General features: G+C 42.2%; 1 protein-coding gene across 1 annotated transcript in view; it reads left to right on the top strand.

Annotated features, from left to right (window-relative positions):
* Nucleotides 1–14,679, top strand: part of CAPN1 (calpain 1) — a 306,415-nt gene extending 291,736 nt beyond the window's left edge. Inside the window, exons 14-22 of the mRNA XM_085625758.1 lie at nucleotides 262–301; nucleotides 819–884; nucleotides 1,570–1,627; nucleotides 1,800–1,864; nucleotides 6,783–6,851; nucleotides 8,437–8,515; nucleotides 11,136–11,252; nucleotides 12,131–12,189; nucleotides 12,297–14,679. Of these exons, the coding sequence (XP_085481884.1) occupies nucleotides 262–301; nucleotides 819–884; nucleotides 1,570–1,627; nucleotides 1,800–1,864; nucleotides 6,783–6,851; nucleotides 8,437–8,515; nucleotides 11,136–11,252; nucleotides 12,131–12,189; nucleotides 12,297–12,323 (580 nt within the window). The 3' untranslated portion in view covers nucleotides 12,324–14,679. The remainder of the gene's footprint in view (nucleotides 1–261; nucleotides 302–818; nucleotides 885–1,569; nucleotides 1,628–1,799; nucleotides 1,865–6,782; nucleotides 6,852–8,436; nucleotides 8,516–11,135; nucleotides 11,253–12,130; nucleotides 12,190–12,296) is intronic.
* Nucleotides 14,680–14,901: the final 222 nt, after the last annotated feature.

The following is a 14,901-nucleotide window of genomic DNA, read 5'->3' as shown; positions in this document are numbered from 1 at the left end:
AGTACCTTCATACAAGAGAATTTAATTTGCTGATTGGTGAAATCAAAAGAAGTGCGCAGTGCCTGACTAGGGGTAAACCCATTTAAAAAAAAAATTATATAACCAAAGCCTTGAAAAGAAAGCGCTTTTATGTGGCAAAAGGATTGATTACAATAATCATTAAACCCCTTATAAGGATCCTGCAATTTCAGTTGTACTCATTTACACCCTGAACTCCATATCACTTTTTGTTTGTATGTTTTCTTTTACCTTTCTTTACAGGGTGATGGATGATCAGATTTCAGCAGATCTCCCAGATGAGGTAAGGACCACGATCTGGCCGTTCTCCCTGTTATGTCCCTTTCCATCCCAACACTTAGCCTTGGGTTTGGGAAATATGGCAGAAATTAAAAGCAATTAGTGAGGCAGCTTGTGAGATAGGTGGAATCTTGGGTTGATGCCTCACATCACATCTTGCTTTGGAAATGCCAACGAAAACTTGGGAAGAAATCTAATTCATTGGCGTTCGTAACTACACCTAATCGGTTTTCCTTTGGTCTTGCAAGATGCTTTTCACACAAATCATTTTACATCCAGCAATAAACAAAATGTTAATACAAACAGTCAAATATAACATGATTTCACACAGGGCACCTTTCGCGTTCAGACCCACAGCTTTACTTTTACTAGGCTTTCATATCAATGTCCCCTTTGCTAGAGTTTCTGAGCTTGTTACTAGGATTGGATTGTCTGGGACAGACCCCCGCCTTCAGATGGAAGTAACGATGACTAAGAACCGCCCAATCAAATTGACTGCTTTCTTTTTTTCTTTCTCGTAGGTGATGCTGTCAGAACAGGAGATTGACGCTGCATTCAAGAGTCTTTTCAGGCAGTTGGCTGGTCCTGTAAGTGAAGGCTGCCTTGTACTGGGAAGTTGCTTTGATCATGGGATGAGCGGGGTATACAAATTTGTCTTTCCTGAGGAATCATCCACCCCCTGTTGTTGTTCTAAGCATGACTGAAGAACAGATGAGGGATCTTAATCCCTGGCTTGTCCCAGGCACTGTGAGGGGATGAGCAGTAGATTCAGACTTTGAGATATTAACCATTCTGCTGCAGTACTGGAACCCACTCACACCTCTACAGTAACACATCTATCTTAGCATGCAGGAAGCAACATCCCTACCACTTTAATACAGCTGACCTCCGCCCGTATATACGGTATCACTGCCATTCTCAACACCAAACCCACATATAAACCGTCAAGGAACCTCAATTTTGAGCTGCATAATCTCTGCTCTTCTAGTCATATCATAAGTTCTGATGTCTTCTTCTGTGACAAAGTTGAGGCCAGCTCTTTTGTATTGCAGCATACTCTCAGATGATACTGTACTTGAGTATGCGCTTTGCCATGATCTGCAGAACCGAACAATGCGAATGCTGGCAAAGTAACCTAGGAATAGAATATGACACCAAGTACAGCCTTCCCTCTAGTTCCGACTCACATGGCTCTTAAAGTCTCCATCTTTACCCTAATGCTTGTTTGTTAAGTGTGCCCTTTATTTTTGTCTTTTTTTTTTTCCTGTGCAGGACTTGGAAGTCAGTGTGAAGGAGCTTCAAACCATTCTCAACAAGATTGTAGGGAAACGTAAGTGGCGATCTCTCTTACTGGAGGATGAAGCTATGGTATCCAACCTTGCTGGCTGAGGATTAGACCCTGTCCTTGATTATGCATCCATCATCTTTGACACTGGTTTGCCTAGGTGATCATCCCCATCATCCAAGACTAATTGCTGCAACTTTTTATCTTTTCATTACAGACCAAGACCTCCGAACAAAAGGCTTTAGTATGGAGGCATGCCGAAGCATGGTCAACCTCATGGATGTATCCTTCCTTAAGACTTCCCTGACCCTGTACTGACAACGGTGCCTAAATCTCCATCTATTCTCTGCTCTTGCATGCAGTAAGGGTGAGAGCCAGTATTTGCCATTTACCCTCCCAGAGTCACTTGTATTTGTTTAAAACCCCAGGTATGGGCATTGTTTATGCATCTTCCTGGTGACAGCTTATTGCGATAATTAACCTGACTCTTTAAAGTTGATATGTAGGTTAACTTATTTGGGCCTTATGAGAAAAAATTACATTCTTAATTTCCTCCTTTGACACAACATCAGATCATTTGAGAACCCCATCTCTTCAGGCCTTGACTGGCAGGCAATTGTGATGAAGGCATTGACTCATTCCAGATGTTTTAAAGCCTTTACCATGTTCATGTTTGGCATCATCTTGCTTCAGGCACATTGTGCCTTGGACCATACTGCTATTATGTTCATAGGTTGAAATGATTGCAAGGTTGTTAGGGAGTACTGTTGTTCAAAGCTACAGATTTGAGCGCAAGGGAAGACAGGGCAGAAATAGTTGAAATGGAATCCGGATAGAAGGTGACTCCATCTAGAATAAGAAGCGTGCCCTGGGAACTTTTTTTTAAATGGAAGAGCTAGAACCGTAGACAAATGAGTTTGCCTGAAGAACAAGTGCAAGGGACATGTCATGAATTAAAGCAAGGGAAGAACTTAGAGTAATGCAATTAACAGTAAGTATTTGAAACATTACCCTTTCGACCAGCCTTGCTCATATTCCCATTACTATCCTAGCAAAACGAACCAGAATAACTGAAATTTGAATGCTTAGATTTTAATAATCACACCTTGACCCCCTAATCATTTTCAAAAGTGGACAGTGGAGCCCATGTAGCTACATCTACCAATCTCTACTGTGGAGGCGCCTGAATGTTTTGCCAAAAAGGCTGGCATTCCTCTGGTTGATCTGCCCTGAACTCCCAAAGGGGAAGGAAATCAGGTAGTCTTACAGCCCAAAGTAATCAGAGACCTAATCCATTTGCTAAGGGTTTGCATTGAAGGTTTGGCTCTCTTTTTGGCTGGCCCAAAGTTCACAAACTGGGAGGGTGAAACCCTGACACTCTATCCGGACAACGGAAGACTGCTCTTCTCCATCTAGTGAATTTAGATTCCTTTCCACTGAATCCGTAGGAGAGGAAAAAACACTGGAAGAGCTATCTCCTGATCCCTGCGGAATGCAGAGTTTACGCTGGGCACAAAGGAGGGACCTATAAATAATGTAGTCATTAAAATCCATAAGAACCTGGGTGTTTATAAGACCAGGTGATGTAAAGGCCATAAGGCCCGCCTCCATCTTGAACAGGCCGAGGCTCCATTTTCTGTATTTTTGCAGAATCATCAACATGTCTGCCTTTGTGGGAACCTTCGGTCCTAATGAAATGCCATCCTAGAGGAAGGGCAGAAATTGAACAAAATCTGCCTTCTGCTTAAGTAAACCTTTTGATCCACACCATTTACTGAGAGTATGGAGGGAAAGTAAAAAGATCCATTTTCAGATGCTTCCACATTTGTCATATCTGATGAAAAGATAAGAGGGCTTAGGAGGAAGTCTAGCAAAGAACGGCTCACCTTGCTCCGCTTGTTTGTATTTGATAACCCCTGAATGAGAATGGCCGAAGATTGATATTACAGTTTTCTCTGCCCAGTCGAATATCTGATCTGATATTTTGGACCAGGAAATCAACCTCGTTTCTCCCTGTCTCACTAAATAAGACTTCCTCATGTAGTCTTTCCTGACTAATGCCACCTTGCCCTTCAATAGGTGAGAGAACTGAGAAAGTGCTTAGTGAATGGCTGCCAACTCTGGCCAACAGGACGACCTGGCCCATTGAAACAAAGGCCACAGGCCCTGATTCTGATAAGACTCAATCCATGTACTCCTTCTCACTGTACTGGCATCTGACAGATTAAATGAGGTATAGTTGATAAAAGAATACTTATGAGATTCTGAGAGTTCAGTCACCAGTATAGTTACTAGGGTACTGTCTACATTAAAACCTGGATTGCAAGGTACTGAGAGTTGGAATACCAGTGGGCTATGATGTACCTCATCACCTTGTTGATGTGAAATTTCACCCAAGGCACCAGAATAAAGTTGCATCTAAGTCCTGTCCACCTGTAATTAGTCTGCTGCTGAACTTCTGATAGTTTGCATAAATAGGGATGTATCAATAGGTATCTTGGAGGTCGATGGCAGCTCCCATGGAGCTCATGGAAATGATCATTGTGATGTGAACATTCTTTTTTTTAATTTTTAATTTCCTTATTAGTTTTAACAAAAATGCAATTGTGAAAGCTTATGCACCTTTAACAGTCATAAAGATGTGGTTAAGATTCACAATCATATTACATTAACATCACTGACAGACATGTAGTGCTTACAATGCAAGGGTGAAAAATGGGGGTTCAGTAGTTTGGTGTAGGGCTTGGCCACTAATTGGGTGTTTTGGGGGCCCTGTGGGTGGGGAGGGCTGACCCTCTCAAAATGATCAGCACCATTCTGGGAGTCGGGATTTACACAAGTTAGCAATTGGTTATCATACTTAGTAACAGCAAATGTATTTGAGACTTTTTTGACTGTCCCTCTATGAGAGTGTCTGCAATTGTGAGAGCCCGCGTGGGGCGGGGTGTTGTAGGTGCGACAATCGTTGACTGTTCAGTTTGGCTATGTATGTGTGGCCAAATTCCATGTGGGCTGATAATGGCCCATTCCGCCTCTACCCATGTTTCATATGTATAACATTTGCTTACTGTTTCAACATGGGTTGCTCAACATTTATGTTTAATGACAATGGTCTGGTATTGTTTTTTGCTTCCAGTTTGGTAATGTATACATCTCAGATCAGTCTGATTGGCTCCTGTCCCTCCATGCTTCAAGTCAGTGTTATTTCATTGGTTTCCCCTCTGGCCCATTTTTACAAGTCCTGCCGCCAAAGTTTTACTTTGGGCGCTATGCAACTTTCCATGTCATCGCAATGCCACTTTTGAAGAGTATGAGGGCTAAGTCTATGAATCTACATAGTAATTTATCTTTTTGTGGTCTTGCCATAAACCCTAGAAGTCACACCTTAAAGGTGGGGGACTAGAAGATCGATCCACCAGCTCTGAGATCATTTCCCACACCATGTGGTACAAACCTTCATCAATCTGATGACATCTAGGGCATTAGGGCAATGCTGCCATGAATAGGCCATGTAGACATGTCGGGGTAAGGTATATCCGGGGTAAATAGTTAAATCATGTGTATTGGAATCTTGAGTTCTGCTATATTAGTGATAAGATTTTTTCCCACTGTTCAGTGGTAAACTTCTTTTTTAGATCGGTCACCCACTTCCCTTTGTTGTCTGAATTACAAGTGTGTTGTGCATTAAGCAGGTCATAGAGTACAATCACAGCTTTCCTTCCAGGGCCATGAGAAGAAGCCGTTGTAGGGGTGTGGAGATTATTGGTTCTAATTTGTGTGTCCCTCATTTCTTAAAATGGCTGTAGGTTACATCAGTATGTAAGCCCCGCAAGTGGAGTCACCCTGGTGTCCCTCCAGGGCTGTGCAATGTGTCTCGGTTCAGCTCCCCGCATCTCGGGTAGCTTTCACAGTAGTAACTGTGCGAAATATGGGGAGGGGGCCCTATGTGTGGATATATCTGTGCCCACATGCCCTCGCCACCTTTGTTAAGTTGGATTCAGAGGAAATTGTCTTGGAGGTGTTTGAAATCCAACCAGGATAGATACGCTGCCCAGTATTTGTGGCACCTCTGGTCTCTCCTCACAGTGCCCCTTTCCCAACCATTGCATCTGCCACTGCAGTCATGCCGCTGCATAGTATAGTTCATAACTGGGGGCTCTCAGTCCACCTCCTAGCTGTGGGCTCTGTAGTGTATGTAGCGCCACTCGTTTTCTACCATTACCGCCAGATGAGGCTCGTAAGGAGACCATGAAGTGTCTCGGTTGAGGAACATCAGTAGTGCAGTTAAGTAGTATAGTAGCCTTGGCAGTATTACCATCTTTCCTAACGCCACTCGACCCATTGAGGGGGTAATACGGTCCAAAATGATAGTGAACTTTTGATCAAGGCCATCACTCTTCCCAGATTGCCCCAGTAAGGTCATCGGTCGTGTGGTATACATGCACTTACAGGTATTTAAAAGTGTTGAATCACCATGCCAGTCTGGTAGGTGAAACTGCACCACTACACTAATTGAATGTCAACCCCAAAGGGAAAAGACCAGATCTAGTCCAGTTGCTTTTGAGGCCCAACTTTTCCCTGAATGTCTCTAATAGTTCCACGAGCCGTGGGAGGGTTTCATGTGCATTTTGGATGCAAGTCGGGGCATCAGCCGCATATAGAGATATCCCATGCCATCTGGCAGGTGCTTGCATTCCCCTGTATTACGCCTTTGTGTGCAGTAGCCTACATGGTGTTCCATGGCCAGCGCAAGGATCGGTGGGTGGAGGGGGGAGCCCTGTCGAGTTTCTGTTCCTTTATCAAAGCGATCTGATATGATCTGCCCCATTTTGACCATGGCCACTGGGTGACTGTTTAGTGTTAACTTCCAGCTGAGAAATATTAGGACCAACCCCATTCTCTTGAATACTGTCAGGTGATGGGACCAAAAAAGAGTATTTAGTGCCTTTTCAACATCGAGAGCCACTGCTAGGCAGGTTGGGTTTGCCGCTGTGTGTTTGCCCATGTATAAATCCATTTTGGTCTGATGGACCAACAATCCCACAATTAGTACCGTCTGTTCAACAGTATTTTCCCCAATATGTTATATTCAAGGTTAAGCATGCTCTCCTTTAGCTATAATAAGGCTCTTGAATTATAAACTTTCTTTCTCTATTTGGAAATATTGTCCTAATGCTTCTCCTTAACTGCCTGGTTCCAGAAAGATGGAAATGGGAAGCTCGGATTGGTGGAATTCAATATCTTATGGAACAAAATCAAGAACTATCTTGTAAGTCTCCCTTCCTTCCTTTGTCACTTTTTAAAATACACTTTACAGGGTGCAGCAATGTTAAAAGGTTACCTTACTCTAAGGGACAGGTACTGTAGAAGAAAATGCCAATTTGGTGATATCCTAGGGAGACTACTAGCCCCTGTGGCAGCCCAAGTTGAGGACATTTCTGTCTGCAACAATCCTTAGCAAGCATTTGCAATGCAACAGGTCTGGCATTGACGCGAGTTTGAGCTATTGACATTGTAATTAACAATGCCTTTTATTTATTTTTTTAAAAAGAAAATAAAAGGCATTTTTATTTGCAATGTCAATAGCTCAAACTCGCGTCAATGCGAGACCTATTGCATTGCAAATGCTTGTTGTTAAATGTGTCGCAGTACCTGACACACATTAACGGTGAAATATCATGCATACTCGCCCTGAAAACAAGCAAAACAGAAAGCTGCTCCACATCTGGGCCGGGGAGGAGACCTGGGAGGGCGAGGGCTGCCCGCGCATGCGCAGTACCTGTAACTTTCGCGTGCCCAGCTGCGGCGCGTGCGGCCGGTGCAGGCAGCGCCTGTCCCCTTCCGGGGCTCCCGTGGTGAAGAGGGAGCCCCGGTGCTAGAGAGGAAGTGCGGGAGCTGAAGTCCCGGGTCCCAGGAGGGGGCCTGGGTGAAGAGCGGCAGATAGCAGTGCGGGGCTCCCATGCCTAAGGAGAGAGCCCCGCGTTGTGCTGGCAGAAGTATAGAGGAGCTGGAGTGCTCCGGAAGCGCGCCACAGCCAGCGTCAATGTTCATTTCCTGAGCAGACCCGCCGTTGCGGGCCGCTCCAACGATGGGGTGAGTTTTAAAAAAAGAAAAGTGATACTGCATGCTGGCTTGCGAGGATGGAAGGGGGACAGGAGAAGTGCACACCTCACAAGCGCGTACACAGGTTCCAATCCGCCAAAAGCCTGCGCGTGCCCATCTCCTGTCCCACTTCCGAGGCAAGTCAGCAACCATAGATCTCGCTGGCGACAGCGCTTTGCGCTGCGTTTGCCAGGCGAGACCTAAAAAGCAGTCTGTCCATCTCTAAATGTTACACCGCGTAGCCAAACCCATCTCCATTGGCAATTGTATGGGGGTTGTTTTTCATTTCTTAAAGTTTTACTTTTTAAGGTCATTTTCAGAAATAAAGTATACTAATAATATTTGGATTATTTTTTCGAGATTTCAATGTTGATTCATAGTTTTCTATTTCAGCTAAATTCTAGATTTGTTTAACCTACTTGTGGGGAGTACCTGCAGTCCTAGCAGTTCTATTTTATGTAACACTTTAAATGTAGTATTAATAACTAATTTCAGGATTTATCATCTTTAGAGAGATGTGAATATTTAGCTCAAGAAGATGGGAACATTGTTACCCAGTCCCAGCTTCAGGTTGTGAGGTGTTTATTTTGGAGAATCGTTGTGGTATATTGACAATTTGTATGTAGATGTGCATGATTGTAATCCTTTTTTGGAAGAATTACATTTTAATAAAAAGTTTCCAGTGAAACTCCAAATTCCACTCACCCCACTTATCTCCAAGGCTGTTACTTCTATGCCTCTCTTCTTTGCAGACCATCTTTCGTAAGTTTGATGTGGACAAGTCTGGGAGCATGAGCGCTTATGAAATGAGGTTGGCCATTGAATTTGCAGGTGAGTTTGAGTTATCTAATGACCGCTTTTTGCTTTGAGTGGTTGTTTGATGGGACACTGATACCTTTTTACTTTTAGTATGTCTTGTTGTGACTTCACCAAGTGAAGTTGTGTAATGACTTTCTATTTTAAAGCTTGTTCTGCAACCTTTCCTCACTTTTTCATCACCACCACTGTTGCAAAGATCATTGGTGGGACCGAGCTTTATTGTAGAAAGGCCTGTCACATTGGTGTGGGACTCAGAGTGTGGTGTGATTGAACTAGAAGAGGCATGCCAGTGGTTCTTCCACAGAAACCAGATGAAGGTAACGCAGTGTGTGGTTATTCCAATGAAAACAGATGAAGGTAACAGTGTGTTTTATATTGAGTCATTGGAGTTTGAATATTGGATAGACTTGACTCCCCTATAAAACATAAATAAAATATATAAATGACACATTAGAGAATGTCAAACTGTACAGCACTTTAAATCTGTCTCATAAATGTTCTCAAATAACGTTGCAACTTGGATCAAGGCATGTGCTATAGTTTTTCAGACTACGTGGTGCTTTGAGAACTTTTTTTGCGTGATTGTTGGCTTTTGCATCTACTATGCCTAAAGGCTTAATAGATTCATTGTTCAAGGATAGTGAAGGAATAATGTATGTTGTGGATGACATTTTGTTGTATGAAAACACTGCAAATGAACACAACATGTGGTAGTGACAGGTTTTAAAGGTAAACGGTTTGAATATACAGAAATGCAAGGCCAGGAGAAACGCCTACCAGGCTGAAGAGGGTATTAGACCAAGAAGGGGGGTTGGTGGAGGAGTTGGGAAAGGCTAAATTAGTGAAAGACAAAGATCAACTGAGCCTCATAGAATAGTATATGAAAACCCATAGAAGATGTTTCAAAACTAATTTAACATAAAACGAGCTGTTCAAAAAATGAACGCCATTTGTAATGTTATTTGGAGGACTGAGGGAAAATGACAGATGCTCCCTTTCATGTAAAATGTAAGGCTATGTTGATGGTGAATGTAAGCAAGCCTTTATGGTTTGCGAACAGTATTGCCACAAGTGTTAAAGGATTTATCAATTGCTGTCCTGCATAAGCATCAATGACTCTGACAGTGATGGAGTGCTGACACCCTTAGAAAGTCATCTTGTCTTTTTGGAATATGGCATATTTTGAAGACTTATGGGGAATTCACATTGAGTTAAAATCACATCATGAATCCCTGGTGAACTTGCTGACAATGAACGTTCAGTGCTGGCTTCCTCTAAGACTTGGTGATCACAAAATATATTTTTTTGTTATTTGTAGTAGAAGAAAAATGTGGCAACATCTGTTTGTGTAGAATGCCTGCCAAGGGCGAGGAAGGAGATGAGCACTTTGATCGAATAGTTCTCAGTAGGTTGGGAGGACAGGAGGGCAATGCCCCTAATGTCTGTGAGGCAGAAGCTCATATAGATATAAAGACAGCACAGCACACAAGAGTCATTTGGGATGCAGTTATCTGAAGCAAAAAATAAAGAAGTGATGTATGTACCCCTGATTGGATGAGGAACTTGGCCGAAGTGTCGAGCATATGTGAAGTGTGACAGGCGTTGTGCATGTACAGTGCATCACTGTTGAGTCCTGTGCAGGTATCCAGAGGCGCGTACCAGAAGCTGGCAATGGATTTAATAGGATCCAAGTATGCATGAGATAAAGGAGCTAAATTAGTGCGAATAATGATTATTTTAGTAAATGGAAGTAGCAACCGCAATGACGGTAACATGGCACAGAAGCCTGGTTATGAAAACGTTCTTGAGTTAAGAGGCTCTGCATGATCTTATCACTAAAAGTAGGGGAACTGCTCTGCCCTGCAAGGAGGAAAGTATTTTTTGAGGGAACTCAGAGTCACACACTGCCAGATTACATTATGGATTGCACAGTGGCATGAAATGTTGGAGAAGGTGACTAGTAGATCACTAATTAACAGTATACAGAAGGAGATAAGCAGCTGGACTGTTAGCTTGTAACAGTCACATGAGATGGTGGTGTGGGATACATAAAAATTTCCGCAGCCAGAAAAGATCCTGTCACAACTTCCCAACCTGCAAATGTTTTTTTCCTTACTTCTGCTGGACTTTTTCAACCCTGGATCCAGTGATGGGACTGATTAGGAGTCGCTAGTGAGATGACTGATTTAATTTTCCCTTTGTATTCTTCAGGCAGCACTGGGCCACTAGCGATGACTTGTGAACAGATCTGGGCAGTAAACACCAGTCCTGTCAAGGTCACTATGTATGAAAGGAAGCTGCCTCCTTTAGATTTTCTCTGCATATTAGGCATTACAAGCTTACAGAGATATCCCCTATCTTGAATTCTCTTTTTTTTTCTCTACATCTCATTGGACCTCAGCTGGGCTGATCCCGACTGTAGTGTTACATTTTCAGATCCCTACTAAGTGGGCCTAAAAGTAGCTGAATATAGAAAAGTACCCATTGGTCACACCACCATCCAGCACAACCATTCCTTCAGAAGTAGTTCCAACATTTCAGATTCTCCTCTAGGGCCTGACATTGGAGGGAAAGTGAAGAAATTGGGTCACACTGTCACTGAAGTGTTTTTTGGGTTTCTCTTTTTTTACAGGCTTCAAACTGAACAACAACCTGCACCAGCTTATCATCACTCGCTATGCAGAGCCTGATCTGGCTGTTGACTTTGACAACTTTGTCTGCTGCCTAGTGCGACTTGAAACCATGTTCAGTGAGTGTCCTTGGACTCTGTTTTTTAGAGTGATGAAGGAGCGTCATGAGTTTTGCTTGTATGAATTTAGCCAGTCAGAGGAAGGAAGACAAGAGTTGCAAGAGACAGATCCTTCTCTTGCCACTTAAGGGTGATCCCTTTAAAAAGAGGAGAGGATTTGAAAGGGCACAAAACTGAACCCCACCACTGTGGTCACTAGATAGGATACTTCAGATAGGTCTAGGGCTGAATGGGCATGCAATGCAGGGTGAATGTCACTCACAGCCCCAGAAGGTGATTGATTTACAAAGCTGCAATGATGAAGTGTTGCGGGAGCATGGCTACCTTGTGTCAATATGGCTTTTAAAGTCCTTTTCCCTTGAAATAATTTAAGAAGCCAATCCTATAAATTAATGCAAGGCGAAAAATAAAATTCCTGCCGCCATGCATGTTAATTCAACAAAATATTAGCGTTAGTGGAAATGGTGTTGTACACCCACTGATACCTGATGACATCACATTGTATTGCAGTGCTGTTTACATAATGCTTTCCATACCTCTAACGAGGCCTAACAGGCTTTAGTATTAGTTGAGAAAGTACTATAAATAATCCCTCAACAGCCTTCAATTTGGTGCTGAAGGCTTAGGAATGGCCAAAGATCGGAGCCTTGGAAAGTAAAAGTACCGTGCAATGTTTACTTTCTATTCCTGCTACTGCCATCATGACTTCCAAGTCCAGGTATATCATGGCCACTGGCAAGTGAGAGTAGCAACCGTACTTTCTTGATATCCCAATTGACATCCATGGCTGTTGTCTTTACTTGTTGCCTGGAGCAGGATTAGAATCTAATTAAACAACTTACTCATGAACACTGATAAGAAACTCTTTCACCCTACAGGATTCTTCCAGGGAATGGATACACAGAAAGAAGGAAAGGTCCTCTTTGACCTATTTAAGGTAAAGTAATTCATTGCTTACAGAGTGGTTCATGGGTAATGGTATGTTTGTACCTTGCTTCATTTATTTGATCATTTGTATTCATTTTTGTTTTTTGTCCTCTGCAGTGGTTACAGATGACCATGTTTGCTTAGAGACGAAGTCATAGTGCCGGCTGTACCTAGATGTTTACCACTGGCAAGCTTTGTGTACCCGATGCAACCCCCAGTGCCTCTCAGATGAGGAGTGGCGAAGCTTGCTCTATATATATAGCACTTTCTTCTAGTCCTTCGCTCCGTGTGGCCAACCGGTCTTCACCCTACTGCTCTGGCCTGGGGTGCTTCAAATATACGTTTTCTCACCGTCACTGTTGGATAACGGATGATACCTACGTCCCTGTTTACCCACACCCTCATGATGAACTTCTACAAGCACGAAAGATGAACATGGACTTAATTTACTGTACGCCATTACTTCATCTCATAAGCCACAGCAGCCTTGCACATGTGCCTTTGGGTGCAACCGTTCCTGCCTTGCAATATACCTCATGGCTTTGGGGTTGCCAAATAAGAAGCTGTGTGGATAGATGATCAGTGCATGGAATAAACAACTTTAAATTAACAGTCATGAGATGTGCCATTCCAACAGCGTCCTGAGCATTACATCCCCCCCTTTTCTTGTTTTTGTCTCCTAAATTACTCATGATTAGTCTGATATGAGTTATCCACCATAATTGCGAAGAAGGTATTTGTGGTGTATTTTACCTGCAGTTGTAACATAAATCACTGTAAGATGTGCATATAAATATCAATTTCTGCAGTTATCCTGATGCATGTCTTGTTGTGGCACGAATTGTCACCATCTTTTTTTCCAGTCATGTTTTATTTGTCCTTTTTATCAGAGAATGTTCTCACTCGCTCACAAAAAGTATTTTTCTTAAACTAGAGACGGTGTCTTTGAGACTTTAGCTAGCTACCTGGCTGCTTGCAGACCATCCCAGCTATGGGCCATCTGTATACTGCATTCTAAGAATTACAGCCTCATTTCTCTTGATGACCATCATTTTCATTTTAATGTTTTTAGAGTTTTTCAAATATAATGTCCGTCATCTCCTGCACCTGAAGAAAGAAGCCTTAAAAATGTATAATTTGCTTACAGTCTCTACTTTGGTGTAATTGGATAAAAGCTCCCATAATTCATTGAGAGGAAAGATAAAATGCCCACTATCTTCAATTTTCAGCATTTTCTGAACTTGCTCTTACAAATATGATTTAGTAGAAGTGCCATATTTAGTGTTATAAAACCATTTAATTTGTGAAATGCAACTACTCCAGACACAGCAAGTCTCTCTTGACCACTCCAACCTCCACCAAGGACTATCCTGTGCCTTTTCAGTGCCTTATGGGAACGTAATTGACCTGAACAGACCAAGAAGGTATTAACCAATTCTGCTTGATCAGAGGATTGCTTCCAAGCGAGAAAAGCCAGACACATTGTGCAGGGTGTGATCTCACTGTGCAATAGTAGTCTGTCTCAAATTCTCTATGAATCAATTGCTTTTTCTATTTACATGTGCCATTTTTTGTGATGTAACACACACCTATTCATGTCTGATAGGCAGTGCTTTATTTGTGCCTGTGGTTGTAGGGTACGGACACCAACACTTATGTTTGGGGACCAGGACTTCTTTTCCATCATCGCACTGTGACAGAGAACAAGAGAAAGTGAGAAAGAAAATGAAAAGCAGTGCCCAAGGGAGAAAGTAGGGATGAAAAACCATCTGCTGGAGTGAGATCAAGAACTAAGAAGTGTAGGGTAATGGAAGAAAGAGGTATGATGTATAATCAAAATTATTGCTAAATTACAACAATGGTTCCCTCTGGGAATTTTCTAAGCCTTAAATTCTAAAGCAAAGACCAGAATGTATTATTCATCTGTAAGACATTGAACTGTATTTAGTTACTTTCGAGACCTAACATCGGTGCACATGGTACCATGACAAGCTGAGCCTTGTGGAGATTGATGAACGATTATGTTGATTAAAATGTGAATTCTATTGTGTCGGTTGTTGGAGACACAAGCCTAAACGGAAGCAAGACACACAAACAGATCATTCATGATCCCAGGAATGGATTTGGAACTTGGATATGTAGGTCATACATGATTTTGTTTGTGACAGTAAGGCTGCTTCCTCTATTCTGTCCTGATGAAGACCCTCATTTAAGTAGCAAAAAGGGTTGAAACATAGATGTATTACAATGTTGACTACCAAAGTGTGTAGTACCCAACATGTACTCGAATTTTGATTTGCTTAGTTTGTAAATTGTCATACTACTTGCTCAAAATTGTAAATGGATTATCCTTTGTAATTTAGCACCAGTGCACTCATTTTCACTATTGTCACTAATCACTTTACACTGTGCTGTTTTTGAATCACTTGTTCTATTGATCTTTGTAAAAACTAAAGATTTTACAGAAATTAAATGCACTGTTAAATGTCTTAAAGATGAATAATGCATTCTAGTCTTTGCTTTAGAATTTTAAGCTTAAAAAATTACCAGAGGGAGCAATGTTATTTATAAGTAGTGTTCCCTAGAACACCAGGTGGCCCCATAACCTTTTTAGTATAATCAAAATTAAGCAGCCCTGGTATTGGGCAATTCTGGCATTTGGCAGCCCTGGTAGCGACCTCCAAAGTAAGATGTCTATTCCCTGCACTTGTTTTTTTTTTTC

This window comes from Triturus cristatus, chromosome 9 (assembly GCF_964204655.1).
Source record: "Triturus cristatus chromosome 9, aTriCri1.1, whole genome shotgun sequence".
Lineage (NCBI taxonomy): Eukaryota > Metazoa > Chordata > Amphibia > Caudata > Salamandridae > Triturus > Triturus cristatus.
The sequence above is the reverse complement of the archived record's forward strand: the minus strand, read 5'-3'. Positions and strand labels throughout refer to the sequence as shown.